This window comes from Lytechinus pictus, chromosome 18, assembly GCF_037042905.1.
Source record: "Lytechinus pictus isolate F3 Inbred chromosome 18, Lp3.0, whole genome shotgun sequence".
Classification (NCBI taxonomy): Eukaryota; Metazoa; Echinodermata; class Echinoidea; order Temnopleuroida; family Toxopneustidae; genus Lytechinus; species Lytechinus pictus.
The window spans coordinates 25,903,650-25,926,288 of NC_087262.1; the positions used below are offsets into that span (position 1 = coordinate 25,903,650).

General features: G+C 36.7%; 1 protein-coding gene across 1 annotated transcript in view; it reads right to left on the reverse strand.

The window, feature by feature from the left end:
• Positions 1–403: 403 nt before the first annotated feature.
• LOC129282044 (zinc finger SWIM domain-containing protein 8-like) overlaps positions 404–22,639 on the reverse strand; it is a 28,771-nt gene continuing 6,535 nt past the window's right edge. The window contains exons 6-17 of the mRNA XM_064112813.1: positions 21,318–22,520; positions 20,739–20,879; positions 19,411–19,584; positions 15,835–16,021; positions 14,910–15,142; positions 13,790–14,441; positions 13,011–13,221; positions 12,431–12,547; positions 8,360–8,652; positions 7,175–7,386; positions 5,472–6,405; positions 404–5,100 (exon numbers count right to left, since the gene is read on the reverse strand). Of these exons, the coding sequence (XP_063968883.1) occupies positions 4,646–5,100; positions 5,472–6,405; positions 7,175–7,386; positions 8,360–8,652; positions 12,431–12,547; positions 13,011–13,221; positions 13,790–14,441; positions 14,910–15,142; positions 15,835–16,021; positions 19,411–19,584; positions 20,739–20,879; positions 21,318–22,520 (4,812 nt within the window). The 3' untranslated portion in view covers positions 404–4,645. The remainder of the gene's footprint in view (positions 5,101–5,471; positions 6,406–7,174; positions 7,387–8,359; positions 8,653–12,430; positions 12,548–13,010; positions 13,222–13,789; positions 14,442–14,909; positions 15,143–15,834; positions 16,022–19,410; positions 19,585–20,738; positions 20,880–21,317; positions 22,521–22,639) is intronic.

A 22,639-nucleotide genomic window follows, 5' to 3' on the forward strand; every position in this document is an offset into this window, starting at 1 on the left:
AATTCAGTTTTAACAAGAATTACCTTCTACATGTATCCAGTGATAAATTCAGTCTGTAATAATCTTAAGTAATTTGTACACAGTATCATGCTGTGTAATTGCACGTTTAAAAGGTCATATGTACATCTTTGTAGATAGAAAATGGTGCATTTTGCTGAAGGTGAAATATGTTGTATATTTGAGTAAGAAGTGCAGAAATTCATTGCATCTCTTTCTGTTGCATTTTTTTAAACCATAAAGGATTGGGCTATTTTGATGCCTATATAGACAGGGATACAAAAGTATTTCCTTTTTTTGAATGATTCTTTCTTTTCTTCAAATAGAACAAATGTAATATGTTACAAATATCCTATTTAAGAAAAAGGATTTTTTTTTTTCTTTTCAGTGGTTTTCCGAATCATACAGACAAATGATCCTATAGTGATGCATCCTTGTAAGACCAGAATTAAAACATATCACATTCAAAGACTAAATGGCTAAGGGCAAAACTCGTTTCCTTTTTATGCAAGCCAATTCTGTTGCCATTCATCTGCACCTGTGCTGTAAAAAGAAGTTAACACTCTGCCTGTTATGATGACAAATGTGTATGAATGACTATCATTACAATATATTAGACTCTGTATTTCAAGTTCATGAAAATGTGAAAATCAAGTTGCTTCTCCATGGTTACACTTACAGTGGGTGTTTCCAAAACGGTTTCAAATTCCAAAATACAATTACATTATCAAAAAAATGCTCTAAGTGATGAGCGCATTTTTTTGCACAGAAAATCCAGATTGAAATCCTTATTGCTCCTGTTATTTGAGTATTCTCCATTCTTGTTTATTCCAACAATTAGAATATAGCTTAGGGAGTAATTAGAGAGTTTTCGATTTGTACATTCACCAGTGGACTGCTACGTATTACATGTAACTACATCATATGTCATACATAATACTCCATATTCTGCTTCGTGGTTCACAGCATTCAAAGTCGATTGAGCAAAGCAAACTGGGACACTCAGCATGCCCAGCCTTGACTAATGTATCAACGTACCTGATATATCAAACTAAGACACTCGGCATGCCCAGCCTTGACTAATGTATCAACGTACCTGATATATCAAACTAAGACACTCGGCATGCCCAGCCTTGACTAATGTATCAACGTACCTGATATATCAACTGTTTGCTATCACATAACATCTTTCAACAGGATAATATGCTAAGTCACAGAGTTCCATTCAACAAACATTGTATGGATAAAACACCAAGCAGACTGTTGCAACGTAATGACATAGCAAAGTGAACATGCAAACCGAAAAGTCCCTACTATCACACGAAACTGTTATATTGCCCTGATTCCCAAGATGCTTATTTTTCCAAATTGTATTCATAGTGTATCCAGAATAAAAACCCATCTTTTGGCAGAGACTACATAGATGACTGGAGCATTTGCAGTGTCTCTTGATATAACAATAAAGTCAGATACTTCTCTTCATAATATTGGTATGACATGTATCTTAAAGTACATGTACAACATTGCATGTATGTCAGATTAGACAAAGTAGATCAGTGCCTAATTTTACACACACAGATCACATGTGGTATCATTCTAAGTTGGAAATCCCAATGCAGAGCTGATGCAACATAGTATTTCATAGCTAAAAAATTACAAGTAACCGTAGGAGTATTTCATAAAACTGTGTGTACGTTAAGAACAATTTTACAAACAAATTGCATTTGGAAAGTCAAGTAGGAGTCCTAAAAAATTTTTGTGAAAAAATAAAGAGTGTTGTGGTATTTCTGATCATTCTCTAGAAGGATTGGCAAAATATGCATTGAATAAAAAATGTTGATAATCTGTAAGAATTGTAATAATTCTCATTCTTCATGTATTTCACATGATATCAAAATATCATTAGAATCCTATTGAGCTTCCCAAAATTCAATTCATTATAAAGATAAAAGTTATTCTTATCTAGTACATAAAATGCCATGAAACAACTAGCTTTTTTTATTATTTTCCATACACATCATAGACCATAGGTGGATTAAAAATAAAGAAACCAAAGAAAATCTATGGATTGTGTTAGATATGGAAGAGATGAACTGACAATTTTCCATACAGTTACATAAAATCAAGTTCTATTACAGCTACAAGGAGAAGCTTCACAGAATCAACATGAGAGATCTAAAAGTGATGTATATACAGATGAGATCAAATAGCTATTTACAGCAACATCTCAAACACATATATATGACTTGTGACAATGAAACAAGTTAAACGCTGAACCCTTTGCACATATTTTTTTAAACATTAAACAACAATACTTCTAAAAAGGTAGCTTAATATAATCCTGAGAACAGAGGGGTAAGATTTTTTTTTCTCTCATTTAAGTTTATACATCTAGTTATACACATATTACACATAGGAAAACATTGAAAAATATACATTTCGGAAAAAGATCTCTTCAATAAATAAGTAGGAAATTGACAATTAAAAAAATAAAAAATGAAATGTGAAATACTTTAAATTTGTAGCAAATAATCTTAAGATTTTATAATAGAAAAAAAGAAATAATTAAGCAAACTGACTGAATTTAATTCTTTGTCAATATATATTTATGATAACATGATGATTTCTGAGATTATATCTACATGTAGTAACTGATACATGTCAGGATCTGAACTTGATTTTAAAGATGAAAAGCAAGAGAAATAATGTATGTCAGGCTTCAGCTACTTTTTATAAGGAAAAAAAAAGGAAGATTTAAAAATCAATTGCTTTGTATTTTTTTTCATCTTGTGTACAAATACCTTTGTGAATCATTTGCAACTCTGTGATGTGTTTTGTGAGCTCACATTTCATATGCCCTGCCAAAAAATATATTTTGTATCTTCTTCATATTGATGGAATATACAATGTACATGTATACCGGCATGCCATTTTCATTTGTATAAAATCCTTTAATTCAGACATATATTTGAAAATATTTGAAACATTCAGATGTTCCCCTAATATATTCTGCTTCTTGATAACCTATTGACTTTTGTATAAATGAAATAATCCTAATGGTTATAAACAGGGACCAATTAGTTCCAGTAGCCAAAGGGCTAACATAAAATCATAAATAGACACTGAAAATAAGAGAAATTCCCTTAGTTTTAAACTCATAAGGACTGGGGCTATTGAGAAGGTATCTAGGACTAAGCAGGACCATGATCCCCTCTTCATATCCTGACCACCAACTGCACTCACACTTGATGTCCACATTTCTTTTTACTGGTAAAAGATTATCATTTTTTCTACCAAATGTGAATTAAGCACACAAATTCACATGCAAACATTATTTGCATACAAAAGACCACATTTCTCCCCCCCCTTTTTTTGAGGGGGGGGGGGGGCAAATGCCATGTTGGTAACCACCTAGTAGGTTTTCTTCATGGCAAATTATGAATGCCAATTTTTTTTCTTACATTTTTTTTCTTTAAATAGAATTTCTTTGCTTTTATGTCTTTCTTTTCAAATGAACATTAAAACCAAAATCAGCCCCAAATTACTTTAGGCAGACCAAAAAGTCAATATCTAAAGAGATGGGACAATTCATTTCCAAAATTTGTAAATGTAGAATGAAATGAAAGTTTTGGTGCAGAATTAGAGGTAAATATTCTGAAAATTGGGAATAGGATGATACACAAATACCTCTTTTCATTTACATGCCACAAAGTAATTCCATGGTTAATCGCTACTTGTCTTAACACTAATAAGATTTCAGTTTTTTATCTTGGCTCAAACCAAGGAATTCATTTTCTATTGTAACAGAGTCAAAACCGGTTGCTCTACTACAATTACAATTGATTAATCAATCTTGACTTTAAATCACTTTCACAACTCATTCTTGGAATAATTTCAAATACTCCATATTACAATCAAATTAATTACAAATCCAGTGTCTTTCTCCTAGTACCCATCCTTTCACTTATTATATACAAAAACACATGTCCTTCAAATACGCTTGCACATGGATATAAAACAAAAATAAAACATATGAGTTTCAAGTTATCAGTTACAAAAATTTTTGGAAATAAATAACAATGGTTGAAATATTAAACTGTACATTGTTTCATAAAAATACATTTGGGTGGGACAAAATGCTCTCTTGAATGAAAATGGATAAGAAGTAAGAAGACCTGCTTTATAAAAGAACCAGTTTATTGAGTATTTACACCCCATGGATAACAAATATGAATATTGTGTTAACCCTTTCTAGAGACTTTTGGATTATCAAATTCACAAGAAAAGCAAAAAAGAGAAAATAACATTCATTTACCTACATGTAGAACTGACCAAGGAAGCATTGAATTGCTTAAATATTTGACATTTAATTATAGAAATATTGAATTTAGAGAAATACTGAGATTTGATTCACTGTGTATCACAGTTGACTAAATGGCACACACATTCACAAAATGAAATTGAATTTGGCTTTCCCTATTCTACACAACTGACGAGACAGGAAGAAAACATTTACACACAATATCCCATCATTCATAGCAAAGGAATCGTCTCTCACTTTTGGTGTCCCCCAAAGATTTTTGCCAACCAAACATTTCAAAGACTATTATCGATTGGTTTGACCTGCCCGACTGTGAATGAGACACTGTCAGTGATTGGTTGAGACAGTAGTGGTGGAAGGAGAGGAAGCCGAAGAGGAAGAGGAATGCTCAAAGAGGCTTGGTGAGAGCGTAGCTGACAGCCGAACCCATAAATCATGCTTGCATCTAGGCAACCTCCGTAATGACTGAATGAAGTCTTTAAACTGTGCCTGTCCACCAGCCTGCATTGAGAATGCTTTCTGAGCACTCTGAACAACACTAATAAAATCATCATACTCGGGTGGTGTTATATGATACATCCTCTGATGTATACACTGTATATACATCTGAACGCACTTCTGTACGATGGGACTCAAGATGGGGGATCTTAGATTAGCCTGAACGGATGTGTGGTTCATAGATGCCAGGTAATGAGCAGCCTCCCAGGTTATTGTATGTAGAACAAACGGACTCACCACCACACTTAGTACACATGCACAGAACTGTTGAACATAACTTACACCTGGAAAAAGAAGAGAAGAAGAAAGTATTCAATTAGTGTCAATACACATTCAAATAAACATGTGCAGTGTACACAATCAAAATATTGTAAAGAATCAATTCATAAAAAGTTTTCATTTAATAAATTACAATTTACATTTTAAAGGCATGCAATAATATATCATTAGAATTCAGAATGTTTTTTAATACATTATAAAAAAAACCATTAGGCTCAATACACTATGGAAAAAGACCCTGTCTCTGATATATGAATGAAATTTGAAGTAAGATTTCCAAAAAGTAAGAAACTGTAACATTCAAATCATTTTTCAGAAGCTTATCTTTGGAGAAACCGATGCTACTTTCCTTGCCAATTTGAAGAGTGAGACTTACCTAATCTTTTAGAGATCTCCATGAGCCACTTGATATCTTCACCATATGGAGGATTAGGAGAGAACCTAGACTGTGTTCTCTCATCATGGACTCTCCTAGCCAAGGTATCAATACCTAACATACCAACCCTATAAGTAGCATGAAGATAAAACAGTCCTGGGTGTTGCTGAGGGGCAATAGGTTGGGCCATGTTAGGGATAGGCTGCACAGGGTGCTGCTGTTGCTGAATCACGTTAGGCCGTGCATGGATGATAGTGGGAGGCATTGGATATTGGATGATGGGTCTTTGAGCCATGGCCTGTCCTGGAGGAAGCTGCATGACCTGCGTAGGTTGGAAGGCTGTACGGGGAACAGACACGGCCATCCCTGGCATGGCTACGTTGGCGTTGTAAGGACATGGACCGTGGTATTGGTGATGTGGAAGCCACTGCATGTTGTGAGCATCTGGAGGCATCGGAGGTCGATGTTGTAACCTGTGATCTCCGACGGGCATTGCATGAGCTGCATTACCAAACTGATGTCTTGCCATGTAAGGATCAACAGCAACATACTCCTGGTATTCTGGATGATGATAGACTATTGGTACAGCGTGAGGCTGTGCCAACCCATATGGGAGACCAACCACCCGCTGCTGTGGTAAGATACCCCGCACAGGTGCGTTGACAAAAGGAACCACAGGCCCAATCTCCTCTCCTGTACCTTCGTCTGCTGCGGTTGATTTGTCTTCATCTGAATCGTGCTGATGCTGCTGATGGTGGTGATGATGCTGATGTCTTTGGTTGCTATGGTTACCCTGTCCTGTAGAGTTGTCATGAAGCCACTCCCACTGCTTAGCAACATTGAACAGTACTTCTGGGTAGACATCTCCGCCCTTGGCTGCGCTTTCTACAGCTACACATGCCTTCTGTAACATCATGATATCCTGCTCCTTACACTGAAATACAATGGTGCATAAACCATCCCTAGTTATGGGTCCTCTCAAAGGCAAAAGATTCACAGAGGAAGAGAATGATCCCCCCATCTAAAATGGCCTTGTCTAAAAGCCCCCAACTAATGCTACTGTGTTTAAAGTTAAAAGTCATTGGCATGAACAGAAGAAAAAATTAATCCCCTCCTTTCATTTTTTTTTTTTTGGGGGGGGGGGCAATGTTAGTCAATGATTTTTCTAAATTGAAGTCCAACCCTTGACTTAAAAATGCAAAAGAGATTAATTATCAATGTTTATCAGAGTCCTTGGAAAAGAAAGATTTCATAAACTATTCTGAAGACAGAAAAAAAAACATCAGCAAACCAGAATCACAGCAGTCTCTTTTGTAGTGTAAACACAAATAAAATTTCCACGCAAACTAAGAGAAATAACTATCAAAGAATAATGACATAATGACATATATATCTATAATGTTGCATACAATGTTTCCAAGCACTGAACATATCTAGAGCAAAAATTACTATCAATTTCCATAAAAGCAACTAAAAAAAAACCAGAAGCTAAAAAACTGGGAGAAATCCAGTTCAACTTTGAAATTATGTTGTATCTGTATAACATATTACACTGTGCTAGATGACAGAGGTATAATAGATAGAAGTCTTTGTTTTACTTTAACATAAAACTACGCCACACAATCTCAGTCTTTTAGTGAAAAGAAGCAAAACAAAAATAGAAATTGATAAATTTTTACTTGATGCATCTACAAATTCATTACCTGCATGAGTGCCCTGTTCACATCGGTTGGATTGAGAGCGTGAGCGTGACTGAGACAAGACAAAGCTAGCTGGGCTGCTGCTCGTACCATGTTAGGATCACGCCCTCTGGAAGCACGGTCAGCCAATGAAGCAGCTTCTGTAGGAGTAAGATGCCCCTCCCAAGTTTCAACGAGAAGGTTGATAGCTGCACTCCCAATCTCCATAGCTTGACCTAAAGGTAAGAAGATACATTAAAATGAGAAATTTCTTTAGAGAAGTAAAGTTGCTTTGTCAGCTAAAATGAAAACTCCTACGTACGTTGACTTTTCATCATGAATTCCAAATACAGGTGAAATCTGCTCCAGCAAATTGTGCAATAATAGAGAAAATATGTAAAATATCAATAACGAAATTTTATTTAAAACAAAATATTCCCGACCGTGAGCGATTAACAAGGTCAACTAGGATGCATGTAAAATACACTATATATCAACCAAATTTCTTTTATTAATATCTTTATATTCTAACTAGTGTGCTCCTTTCGGGGTTACAGTTTATCAATTAAGAATTAACTACAATAGATATGTTTGGCGTGAAACCATAGCATCACATTGATATCAGTGTAAATGACAGATATATATCACTCAGGCATGAGACAGAGATATATGTAAAAAGAATAAAACTGATGGCTTTGAAGGAGCGCAGCAACCGAACCTCCTGTAGAAAATTTTGCCATTTCAGGAATTGAAAATGCATTACAGAATAACATTTTGAGGGTATAGAAATACACTTACTCGACAGAAATAACTGTAATTTCTCAGGATTTATTGATAAATTCTGACATTTGTCCACCATCTTATCACAGATGTTGGTTCGCTAGTGAGAGCGTAATTGAGATGGTTGATTTCAAATGTTTTAAAACATTTTACTCAGTTTTAACACCCTAAAATTCCAGTGGAATGTAACCGTGCTTCCCTAGAAAAATGATTGAAGCCATAGAGAAGAGCCTGTATATACATGTACATACAATAATTTTTGGGGGGTAATTTTCAAGATTTTTAAATCTGTGGAAATAGATGGATCAAGAGAGAAGAATCATACCTGATCACTTAAGGAAATGCTAGTACATGTACATGTATATCACTCACTTTTATCTGTCATAATAAGGCACAATGGCCACAGTGATTTACAAACACTTAACCAACCTGTAATCCATGAAACATGAGATGAATATGTCCTGGAAAGCCAGTTAGGTGTAACAGCATTATGAAGTCTCAATGCATACAATCCAATCTCAAACGCACACAGATGAAGACCTCTGTGAGGCCCGGAGTGATTAGAGTTTGTACACTCCTGGGTGAAGAGCGCCGTGCTGCTTGAACCACCAGCTCGGTTCAACACGGTCTTCGCCAACTCAAAGAAGAAGTGTGCTGAAGCCTCGCTGGGCTGGTTCGGAACGGTCGGACAGTTGTCATTACGACCTCCTTTACGACCCCTTCTGCAGGGAATATATAGGGGATGAAAATGACAAAGGTGTTTAGCATCAACACTTGAGTAACTTTATGTACAAGCACAATATAGGGGAATAAAAAATAAAGGTTTTTAGCATTAACACATGATTTACACTGAATACAATGGATTGAAATGACAAGGAAGTTACACATCAACACTTTGACGTAAACTGAATATGGGGGATGCAAATGACAAAGGAGTAAGTGTCAACAGGTGAGTTACACTGATATCATATTATGTACAACTGCAATATCAGACATGGAACTGACAAAGAGGTTAAGCATCAACACTTGAGTTCCACTGATCTCAGAGATGCCAAGTTCAAAGACCAGTTATGCGTGAGATTTTCCATGACTCGGGATGAAATCACAGGCATTGCGTCTAGGGATAGGCTGTGATATAGGCGTGAGAAGGAGATACGAGCAAGAGTCTCAAAGATGGCAGTCTTACACCTAAAGCATGAGACTTGGTATGTCTCATAACTTTAATCAGTTATTTATTTCAGGGGACTCAAATAAACAAGCGATGCTTATTAGTGAGTTCCCTTTTTTCATTTCTTTTATTCATATTCTGATTTGTTCCTACTTACTTTGTCAATTTGTTTGAAATGAAGAAGAATAAATTCAATCAATCAATCAATCTCTTAATTCATTCTCACGACATTGGATCAAGTCAAGCAAAACTAGAAATCCTACTTTTTCTAATACCCTAGGGTTGTATTCTGAGATCCATTTTATCTCAGATAAAATAAAATATTTTATCTCTGTTAAAATCAGTGAGATAAAATACCCTTAAATCTCTCCGAATTGGTATTCTGAGAACAATTTTATCTTCATTTTATCTCTGTAAGACACACCTATTTTTTAATCAATGTCCAATTAGAAACGCGCTTTTATAGTTCTCTCATATCACTCAACCAATGGAAATCCATTCCGCTAGGTGTGGCAAAGGAGTGAGATTGTGTCAATTTATTGACTTCAATACGCTTGCACTATACGCTTGCGCGTCTTTACAGAGATTTCTTTTTAACAACAAGTGGAATGCCTCTGGCCGTCTCACCTGCATCACACGATTCAATATAGCAGCAGTGCTGATTTTGAAAACTACTATAACTCGCACAAGATGTTCAGTGATACTTGGTTACTCTTATTTCCACGTTTTATGAACTAGACCAATACACTTATAGAGATATGACGGCAATTCAACAAATACCCCCAACGTGGCCAAAGTTCTTTGACCTTACATGACCTTTGACCTTGATCATGTGACCTGAAACTCGCACAGGATGTTCAGTGATACTTGATTACTATTATGTCCAAGTTTTATGAACTAGACCAACACACTTTCAAATTTATGGCTGTAATTCAACAAATACCCCAATTTGGCCAAAGTTCATTGACCCTAAATGACCTTTGACCTTGATCATGTGACCTGAAACTTGCACAGGATGTTCAGTAATACTTGATTACTATTATGTCCAAGTTTCATGAATCAGATCCATAAACTTTCAAAGTTATGATGGTAATTCAACAGATACCCCCAATTCGGCCAAAGTTCATTGACCCTAAATGACCTTTGACCTTGGTCATGTGACGTGAAACTCATGCAGGATGTTCAGTGATACTTGATTAACCTTATGTATAAGTTTCATGAACTAGGTCCATATATTTTCTAAGTTATGATGACATTTCAAAAACTTAACCTTAGGTTAAGATTTTGATGTTGATTCCCCCAACATGGTCTAAGTTCATTGACCCTAAATGACCTTTGACCTTGGTCATGTGACATGAAACTCAGGCAGGATGTTCAGTAATACTTGATTAACCTTATGGCCAAGTTTCATGAACTAGGTCCATATACTTTCTAAGTTATGCTGTCATTTCAAAAACTTAACCTCAGGTTAAGATTTGGTGTTGACGCCGCCGCCGCCGTCGCCGCCGCCGTCGGAAAAGCGGCGCCTATAGTCTCACTCTGCTATGCAGGTGAGACAAAAATGGCAATACTCTCATCTTTTTTTCGAAGTCTATATCGCATCTTTTCAAGCATCATCAAAGACAATATTAGCCAAGAAAAGTCTTGTGAAATGCTTCCTGATTGTACGGGAATAACTTTAAGGTGTTGTTCTCAATGAATATATCATTTTTCTTAATTTTCATGCCAACATTTGGAGTTAATTCACCTAGAAATATTGACGAAATCAACGTCGCGGAGAGAAAAATAGCCCCTACCCTCTTTTAAGTTTATTTTTATTTGTTCTTCAAAGTAACTTGGGTGCAAGAACATCACCCGCGTTGCAATGGCCAGATACGCTATGGGTATGTCTATGCAGCCACTGCTCTGCTGCATATCATCATAGCAGAGCTGCCAACCACACTTGACAAAAAATCCTATTATTTCACCCAAAAAATCCTATTTTTAGACAAAAAATCCTATTCATACCCGTCGTGTACTTTCCTACTATACATCTCATTATTTTGTTGTGCTCACTGTAATTTGACCTTGGTCATGTGACGTGAAACTCATGCAGGATGTTCAGTTATACTTGATTAACCTTATGTATAAGTTTCATGAACTAGGTCCATATATTTTCTAAGTTATGATGACATTTCAAAAACTTAACCTTAGGTTAAGATTTTGATGTTGATTCCCCCAACATGGTCTAAGTTCATTGACCCTAAATGACCTTTGACCTTAGTCATGTGACATGAAACTCAGGCAGGATGTTCAGTAATACTTGATTAACCTTATGGCCAAGTTTCATGAACTAGGTCCATATACTTTCTAAGTTATGCTGTCATTTCAAAAACTTAACCTCAGGTTAAGATTTGGTGTTGACGCCGCCGCCGCCGTCGTCACCGCCGCCGTCGCCGTCGGAAAAGCGGCGCCTATAGTCTCACTCTGCTATGCAGGTGAGACAAAAAGGAAAAAACTGTCTGCTTATTTTTTGCTAGAAAAGACACAGCTTCGAAAGAAACCAAGTATCAACAACATACATACAAATGCACATATGGGACTGTGATGTACTCACCTATGTGTTTTTATGTGTATTAATACATTTGGAAATCGGTCTTTTTGAGTCAAAAGAGAGGTCATAATTCCTGTTTTTAATGCTTGCAAATAGATTTTCAAAGTTCTGTGGAAGATATCTTAGCAGCAACATTTCGTATCGTAGCTCCCCGAGTCTACGTCTGAATAGGCTGATAGCGCACAGATAGCTACATGTAGCTGCAGTGGTTTCATGCAAAGCTCACGCACGCCAGCCGGCCGGCTGGATAATAGCTACTGTATGCTAGAGCGGTAAGCCTATGTACTGTCATGTGTGTGTGTATTTGTGTGTAGATCAACAAAAAGGGCGCATGACGAATTGGTTGCAATTTGAACTGTATAAAGTTGATAAATGGTGCAAAATCGGGAGAAAAATTGCGCTACTTTGAAAATTATTGGTTGCCCGATTCGGGCCACCAAAACTTAACATTTTTCAATAATGATTGCCCGAGGTGGATTTCTGTTATGTCGAGCCTTACCATAGCTATATTTTCAAAAAATCGTATTTTATTTGTAAAAATCCTAGTGTCGTATTTTAAGTGAAAAATCGTACGGAATACGACAAAATCGTACTATTTGGCAGCTCTGTCATAGATACGCAAGATAAAATTTATACGTAAGATAAATTTTAAATTTTATCTGAGAGATAAAATGAAATCAGAATACCACCCCTAATCATGTATGCACATGACTTCATAAAGTACACTGTCTAGACTCACCTGTTTGCTTTGCCTGCTGCTATACAAGCCTTGTTCTCATTAAGATTCTCTGGTGCAACCGGTATACTGACTGGGTTAGCACGCATCAGTGACACTGGTATGCCTTGCCCTGGACTTCTACACATTCAGTAAATGAGAAAAAATAAGGAGTTTAATTCTTATATATCAACAGATGGAAAATGAGTTTGTTTTATCGTAGATGAACTATGCCCATTTTCTATATACTTTTTGACTGCCAACCATATTTAGAATGTACTGGGATTACTAGAAAGCTAGGTTATATTACAGGTTTTGATGAATGTTCTTCATCACACTCAAGTTGTTCAGCCATTGTGTTTTACAGACATTTAATTAGTCTCTTTGCCATCACATCATAAGAGTTAGCAAGTAGAGGCAGAACTGGCCATAACTGCACATGCCCAATGAATTCTACAGAGCTCTGGCAGAGATTAATGTTTTCTACTGATATCACTGATCACGTGAGCACCAATTGGGTAATCATTTATTCACTTTAACTCATGAATATTCATAGAAGGGATATGAATATCAATATCCAAGGATAATTGTACAGTGTACTTACGGTTCAGCCTCCCTAAGCTTGGGCCTTGCACCTGATCCTCTCTCTCCTGAACTACTAGAACTGACTGAATCACTTGAATTACCACTGCTTCCGCTATCACTACCTGGTCCATGATACCGTCCCCATCCCCCTGGGGGTACTCGTCTTGCTAGGGTGGGGGAGTTATCACTGGAGGTTGTCTCGGGTGCACTACTGTCTATACTAGCCATACCTATAAGGATGAAAATTGTATGAACATAATTTAGAGGAAGGATGGAGGCGTGGATTACATAAGCATTGAAATAGTTCATACTAGTGTAGCAATGACTGATCTTAATAACATACCTTACTATAAACATGTATCTTATGAAATTGAAATAAGGCCACTCTTACTGAAAGTTTCAGTATCAAACTATTACTATCACAGATTGAAAACTAAGACCAATAAGAATATATCACTACAGAATATTCCTCTACATACACCAAGATTAATACAAATCTAAATCAATGTCACACAAGTCTAAAAGTTATATTCATGGAGGTATCAAAACATTTATCTGATTGCTGCTTATTGCCTCTATAACCAAGTAATTCAAACTTCTCAAAATCAATGCTACATGTATTTCATCAGTCCTAATAGGAGTATCTTGTGCAATTTGCCTATTATTTACACAAATGTCCCAATTCATACATGTAATTATCTTGCATACTTGAAAAGAGAAAAAATGAAAGAAATGAATTTCTGCATATTATCAAGTAATTAATGAAGTATTGAAAAAAGGGGAGATTTTCTTCCTCACCTTTACTTTTCCTAGGATGTCTTCCAAATATCCTTCCCCAGTAACCAATACCAGTGGTAGTTGATGGGTGGTTGCTTCCCCCTGGTGGACCATGGGTAGAGGGGTGATGACTTCCATCATCCTCCCCACTGATAGTAGGGAATTCCCCTCTATTCCTACCTCCACCAGCCTGACTGATATTAGGTTGTCCTATCCTACACATGGCAGGATCAAGATTGGAGTTGCCGGAGACTGTCAGAGGTGGTCCAGAGGAAACAGGGCGTGGTCCCGGAGCCTCTAGTCTAGATTTGGATTTCTTATCCTTGCGGCTGTTGCTGTCAGACCCGCCCTCACAGCTATCATGGCCGTCTTTCATGCCACCTTTACCTCTCTTTACATCTTGAGGTTTAATTCCTGCGGGTTGTCCAGGAGGCATGCCAGTCATAGAGAGTTCACCCATATTCTGTGCGATACGGGCAGCTATGTCATCCCCTGTGGCTGTTTGTGGGTGGGGCATGTGACTTTGTGGGTGGATGTGGTTATGGGCATGGCCATGGCCATGAGTGGGGATTTGCTGAGATGGTCTAGATACCACTGGATTAATAGGATTAGGAGCAGCACATGGTGTCTTGTGGGTCTTTGGACCTTGCTTATCTAGAAGGGCATCCAAAATCTGAGAAAAGAATGGATAACATGAAATTATAAATACCTTGCTTCTATGGCCATGGCCAAATCTTAAAAAAGAAATGTGTTTGATTCAAATCAGTTAATAGTTCCATCTCTTAGGTAAGAGATCAATTTCAAAGGTTAATTGAAATGATTTGCATTGGTCACAATTCTAGATAAGACAGACATGTGGGTCTGTTGCATATAAGTTACTATCACTAAACAATTACCCAAAGATTACCCAAGTTCTTTAGAGGACTACCTTACACGGTGAATCTGAAAAAAGTTCTCATTAAGTTACTATTATGGTAACGTTGCTATCCAATGTTATCTGCCATAGTTAAAATTCTCAACAGCTAATCAAAATCAAGGACTCCATGAAAGAAATTATTGAATGGAAAAGTTACCTTTATAGTAAATTATAAACGAGGTAAAAAGCTATGTAATATAAAGAGATATTGACTTGGCTACTAACCTGTCTGAATTTTCCTTGGTCTTCCTTGTAATGTGATAGCATAGCTAGAGCCAAGTCTCCTCGTTGTCTTCTTGTACCCTCACACAGTAGAGGATGATCAGCTTCACTCACATTAGCTTTCATTGCCATAGCACCAACGGCCGCTTCAAAGCCCATCTTCTCATCGTTAGGAGTACGCTCCCTGACCAGGGCCAGACGAACTGAAGTGCGAGGTATGTTTGCAGCTGGTTGACCTAAAGAGGGTGATAATTGTTCATTCAATCTCTCTTTGTAATACATTGATACGTGGGTACTATTCAATACATTATATAATATAAATTTTCTTTATTATTACAAATCATGAAGGTTTCTATGTTCACCAACATTTGGTGGGAAAAGATCATTTGCTCACACATGCCCAACTTTGAGAGGTAGCCTTTCTGAAGGCATCAGAACTACTTATATCTCTTCTAAAACTCTTTTATCTTCTTGATTTTTAAGTACATGTACCTTGGGCACACTACGGAATGGATATGTTGCTTTATATGTCACACTATTCTAAAGCAATTCCATATATATGTATTATGTACCTTCCCAAAATGATTTCTCTCTACTTTTTAATGTAGTTCATATGGAGGTTGTAATGCTCTCAAATTATCATAGCTTGTGCAATTAATGAAGAATCAAAAATTGAAAAAATTGAAAAGATGCTATATAAATGCTGTGTTATTATTCATTATTATTTTTTTAATGAAGAATATGGGGGTCAAAGTTAAAAAAAATGGTGATAATTTCATGGAGTTGCCAATCTTCAAGATTTGCAGCATAATAATGAAATTGTTATTGAAATTATAAAAACAAAAGTGATTTTCCTTAAAAGAAATTGTGACATGAGTCGTTGTCACCCCTGCAAAGAGATGATTATAATCAAGCTGTGTGAACATACCTGGTAAGCAAAGTGCATCAAAGATAAAGCTAGCAAGCATTATAGGAAGCAATGCCTCTCCCCTGGATCGTAGGGTACCTTCTTGTAGCTTCTGAGCTCTCTCACGGATCATACCAAGCTCAGAAGGACCTAGAGGTATCCTCTTCAGCAAGGTAACCAAGTCAGTCTCCTGGCTATTCAGCTTTACCTGTCCATACAATGGAGAGAGCAAGAGAGATACAAAGAAGAAAAAGAGGAAATGAAAAATTAAATGAACAGAGGGAAAGAAAGTGAGAAAGAGAGGGGAAAACAAAGCAAGATAAAAATGTTGTATTGTATTTATTAGGGGACATTAAAATCAACAGCAAAATCATCACAATCCCAAACATGTAAAAATGATGAGCCAGCACCTATACAAAAAAAAACCAACTTATGCTTGTGAGTGAATAAAAAAATAGAGAAAGAGAAATATTGTGAAAAAGAGAAAGAAATAGAGAGAGATACAAAGATAGAGAGTATTAAAGAAAGAATGTTTAATCAATTTTTTTTTAATTCAAAGTTACAACTGAGAAAACAATTTAATTCCACCATTCTTCTGATGTTAGAAAAGACATAAGCTTGACATTACAACAAGCAGGTTCATGGACTCCTCACTGGATAATAGATGTGACCTAGTTGGTATGAACCCTAACTATCTTTACTAACCCATGGGTTTATGCACACATGTTAGATGTGTTGTTTGAAAGAATAAGCTACCCCTTCCCCCTACTGGCATACCATGTCCAATGAATTTTCTTCCATGTTTTTCTGATTTCCCCTTCCCATCATTTTTGTGTCATAGCTTGTAAAATATTGTAATGTCAGACATTTCCTGCCTAATATCACTTCACACCTTATAAATATTGTGACCAATAATCTGATTGTATGCCACAGACATGACGCTGTCGAAACAAATATCAGCTAACAAACATCACAAAACTTATATTCATCACTTAAAGGGAAGTTCACCCAGAATTTTTTTTCAATTTTTTAATGGTTCATGGTGACTTTACATATATGTTTGTTTTCTTTTTAGGAATGGGTGTGAAATAATTTGTCTATTGATATACTGAAGGTACAGTAATAACCATTTTCACTTTTCTGAGAAAATGACACTTCATCGATTGTTTACTATACAATATGTAGGAAAGCTGCTCGCATATGACATCACAAATAAAATAATTAAAATTCTAAGAACTTTATTATTTTTTCATGGATTTTTCTCAAACCTTCCCCAATATCTATTTTTGCAATAAAATTTTTGTCAGGGTGAACTTCCCCTTTAAGTTGAACAATGAAATACTTTGAATTTTACATTCACTTACTTCTTTTATTTATTTATTTTTTCTTTCTGACTTTTATTCGCTCTCGCTCTTTATCTCATGCCAATATCTCTTTATCTACTTATTCCTCCCCCCATTCCCTTCCTTCCTTCTCTATTGCTATTATTATTCCTTCCTCTCTACTCCCCATTCCTTGATGATTCAACATATGTGTCTCTCCTTTTATCTATTTTCCATATTTTTCTCTCTTCCATTTCCTTTTCATATTCTACAAGGGTCATGCTTGGTCACTAATGACATTCCCTTGTATCCTATTTCATTTATCTTCAAAAACTTAAAGTGAGTAAGTAAAATCAGAAGAAATTCTTCAACTGTGATTACCATCATTATAACTATTTCAGGAATTGTTTGATATTGATGCCATATGGGGGTACTTCCTACCTCAATACAAAGGCATTAATCACACAGATAAGATCAAATCATTATCAAGCGGAAGGTTAGTGACGCCTACAACAGCCCTACCTACCAAGATGCTACAAGATTGCACAGATGAAAATCACATGTAAAGGCTGCTGCTTACATTAATTCAGTAAAGACCAAAAAAAATGAATAATAATAATGTTCAAAATGTGATCCCATCACTATATTATTGAGATGTATACTGTATGATATTTGTCAATTGATTTTTTGAAGAGTGAATGAATAGAATTTAATTGACTGCATTGAAAATAATACAATAATGATAAAATGGATACAGAGTATTCTTAAACCATTTTCATGCTTTGATATGTATTCTTATTGAAGGAAAAAATAGACTACAGCGAGGATTATCATTAATTGGTGAACATGATTGAATAATACAAAACTATTTCTTTTCATTGCATCATTTCATACACATATAAAGATGATTAAGAAGGGGCTCTACTGGACATGGGCCTTACATTCCATATTTCTAAAAATGTAAAATGTTTTACAAAAATAAGGGGAAAGGTATAACAAATATAAAAATAATGATATGCCACAATGTTGCTAAGTGCTGCATACTATTACCCCTGCTATAGCATGGCTACCTTGATCGCGTGCATGAGCATTTCTTCCTACCGGGTACCCATTTAATACACCTGGGTGGAGAGTGGCAAATGTATAAACACCTTGCCAAAGGATGCAAGTGGCATGGTGGGATTTCTACCCCAGACTCTGTGGTTCAAAGTCAGAGACTTATCCATTGAGCCAAAACGCGTACATCAATCTGAAAGAACCTTCCCCTGAAAATTCCAACCACATGTTAGACCAACCCCGGACCTCTTGAATAAAACTTGAACTGTTCCCGATAAAATCCCTGCATCACCCATGCCATTCAACAGGATAAGGGAGGCTGTCACAGATCAGTGGGAGGCATATGCATCAGTTAGTCCTGGGACTCACTAAAAAACCTCTAACTCATTTATTGTTCTCTATAAGGTTCTCTTTGAAATTGGCTTTGGGATTCTTGATGAAGAGCAGGGCCGAGAGGAAATGGACTCCTTCAGACTGCATTTCCGTTCATATTGTTCGGATTTGATGATAAGAATCATCCACCAAAATCCTGCCCACCGGCCTCTTCCTGCATGTAGGTAATTCAATTAGGAAGCCCTCTTCAAGACAGTGAGGACAATGAAGACCAGCTTGACACAAGATGAGGTGAGGTGAAAGGTCAAACAAGGGTCCTTACAAATGGATTGCTTGGTGTACAAGTATATTTAAATTCCTTTACTGTTAAAGACATATTATTGAATGCACTGTGAAGGATTATGCACCATGAAGATGGGTTATGTGTGCAATTCAAAGGACATAGTCCACTCGTAAATAATTAAGAACTCATTATTTGGAAATACATGTATGGATATAATGGACATGGAAATAAATTCTTCTTTCTTGTTTTCTAATTACAATTTTTGCTAATCAATTTGTAAATGGGAGTACATATAATCAAGAAGATAGGCAGCTACATGTACCTACATGTATCAATTTTATACTACAGTCTTATGAATAAATACAAGGTTAAAAAATGCAAATACAAGATTGCAATGTTGAAGGCTTGCTGGGAAGTTTAAACAATTTAAAGATATTTCTATCACCCAATGAATGTTCAATCCGAAAAATAAGTCAGAAAAAATCTTGGAACTAACAGAATTTGAACCTGTCATCAACTAATTGCCAGGTAGTGCATCCCACATTACTGGTCTATAGAAGAGTCATGTTGAAATAAGAACAGAAAAACATCACAAAAACCTACCTCTAGTGCTTTGGTAGATGCTGGTTGCCTTGGCAACTCCAAGCCAAACATTCCCATCCTGAACGCAAGGTGATGACATTCTGACTGCTCTGAGAGAACGCTACAGAGGAACGCTGCCTTAGACAAAGTCATACTGGTTAGAACACTCTGAGAATGAACATGCTTCTTCCTTGCCTAGGAGAATAGAAAAAAACATACGTGTTAATTGTTGTTTCCCTCTTCCTCTTATCCTTCTATAGGGATCTTTCGTTAAACATACATGTAAAGAAACTTTTCACATACATAATTTTTGATACATTTCACACTATGAACATTTTGTTTTCACATTAATAATTCATTTTGGGACAAAAAAAATAGATGTAGGGCAAACACAGCTAGTACTCTGCACTAAAGATTTTTTCTGACTTATTGCCAGATAGTGCATCCCACATTACTGGTCTATAGAAGAGTCATGTTGAAATAAGAACATAGTGTGAAATGTATCAAAAATTATGTATGTGAAAAGTTTCTTTACATGTATGTTTAACGAAAGATCCCTAAAGAGCCTGACAGTCTTATCCTAAACAAGAAAAGTTTCTTTACATGTATGTTTAACGAAAGATCCCTAAAGAGCCTGACAGTCTTATCCTAAACAAGAAAAGTTTCTTTACATGTATGTTTAACGAAAGATCCCTAAAGAGCCTGACAGTCTTATCCTAAACAAGTAGGGCAAACTCGGCTAGTACGCTGCACTAGAGGGCCTGACATGTTGAATGTAGTTATTAGTATAATAAAAACACTGTAACATTGCATGGAATAATCTGTTTCATGATCGTTTTTTAATCTATTTATTTACTGTGCCCTCAAGCAAAACGAGATCACAGTGAAACTTATGATCAATAGCAACATGGTCTGTTATCTTACCACAAAGATCAATTAAATGCATCTTTTATATTAAAGGGCAACTAGACAATATTATCACTGAGGGAATGCCTTAAACAACTCATTTCTACTGTATTTTGGATATTTAATGTTATTATCATATATTACTGTATCGAACAGTAATATGATAATGTATTGAATGTGATTGTAATGTATAATGTACTGTGATTTACCGCTGTTGTATGCTCTTAAAATGTAAACTTTAACCTGTCGGCTAACCTAATAGGTTGCTGGCCTGGTTCTTTGTTCTACATGTACATGGTCTTTAATAAAGACATGATGTACTACTACTTGAAAAACTGAAACTTTGAGCATCGAACACAGGAAAAAAATTGAAACTTGAAAATATGAACATTTTTCAGAGCTTAAAAACTTTCTTTGTCAAAGAGCTTTATTGATAGACTTACTCTATTTGATAAACCAGTAGGAGGAGGTGCATCTAACACAGGTGGTTTGTCTAACATCTCTTCAGCTAGCTGAATGGCCAGTTTACATGCATGTCTGGTATAACCATGAGCATGTAACGCTTCTGCTCTTGAAAACATGATCTGATAAAGATAAAAATAGATATTAAATCAATTATGCTTTTATTCATTTTAAAGAAAATATCTTTCAACTTCATTTAAATCTAGATGATTTCATCTGTGGTTCAAACTACAATATTTTAAGTGTAGGTCAAATGTATAATGCATGGAATAATATAAGCCAATTGAAGTACCATTTACATTTCAAATTACATTCATCCATTGGACTGACTAACTTTCGTAGGTCCTCTTTTCCAAAGTGCTACATTTGTTGCATTTGAGTGAGCATATTTTTCCAGACAGTGTTTGTATAACTAAGAACATGCAACTCAACATCCATGACTACCTATTTAATGGGTTTTGACACTGAATCAGTAGAGATGCAATACATAACGGATTGAGGACATTACCAAATTACAGCATTCCAGCATTTATTTATCTAGCATTATAAACTCAACTCACCTCTATCCTATCTTCCATTTTCTTAATACCCACAAATGGGTTAGGTGTATCATTCTTCTTCTTAGGTGGGGTTGGTTCTGCTGCTTTGGCCTGTCTGGTGTCGTAATAATACATCTGATATTCATCACTAGAAGGTTGCGACTCACGTGACTCTCTCTGTTCAACTTGAAGCGCTTGCTTCCGACCGGCCCTTGCATCATTAGAGGAATCACTCTCCTGCTCTCTCCTGAGCGGTTCAGCTACAAGACCAGCTTCACTGTCTGTTAGATCAGAATCACCTCTATCAACATGCTTGCTCTTTGTTTTACGCTTCCCGCTGGGTTTATCCCCAGCAGTGGCGCCCTCACGAGGTGAGTTTGAACCCTGACTACCAGTGTCTTTGATTTCGGCTCCATGAGGTTGTAAATGTTTGCCATCCGATGAATGCTTTGAAGCAAAGTTTGAGACAGTCTGCACATCAGAGTCTGTATCATCAGAGTGTGATAGGCTTGCACCAGTCTGGTAACCTTCGACCCTGTCACTCGATGAAGACATTGAAGAATCAGAGGAGTTCGCACGCAGGAGAGTCTCACTGTCCGACTCAACCTTCACCTTCTCTTCCTTAGAGCCTGGCGATTCCACTTGAAGACTACTACTTACAACTACATTAACCTCCTGCTTGCTACACTCTGGACTCGATCGGCATGTTGGTGTTCCCGCCATGGAAGATTCTGGTGTTTTGACTAGGTGGTTGCTCCCTGAGGATTGATTGTTCGAATCACTACCTTGATCTACTTTTACTCGAGGGATGCGTGTTTCTCTGTGTGTAACACCCTCTATGGGGAAATCACTCCAGTCCAACATGCAAGCCTCAATAGCAGGCTTGAACCCTGCAAAGACCTCAATGTCAACTTTACGAAGATTATTATTGTTCCCACCCGTGCCACCAGCCCCCACCCAATGTGATGGTCCCCGAGCTTTCCTTGCCTTCTCGATCACCTGCAGATGCCACTTGCGGAATTCTTGCTCGTGATTTCTGCGGTCTTGGCGCGAGTTGATAGGGTTGAGAGCTGCTAGTCGCCACAGAGTGACGATCTCTTCACACATACTAGCGCATGCATGCTGAGCTGCAGCTGTACTGCTATTGCTACTTGCCCGGTGTCCATGGTTTCCATGTTGTGAGTGGAGGGCTGAGGTACGCGTGGTGAACCACCAAATCACAATCTGAAAATCAACAATAAAAACATGGGTGAAAATTATTACCTAAAGAAAAGAAAATCAGGAATCACATACAGAGTGCATAAAATCCAGGTAGGGGGTGCAACATAACAAGGTATGTCAAT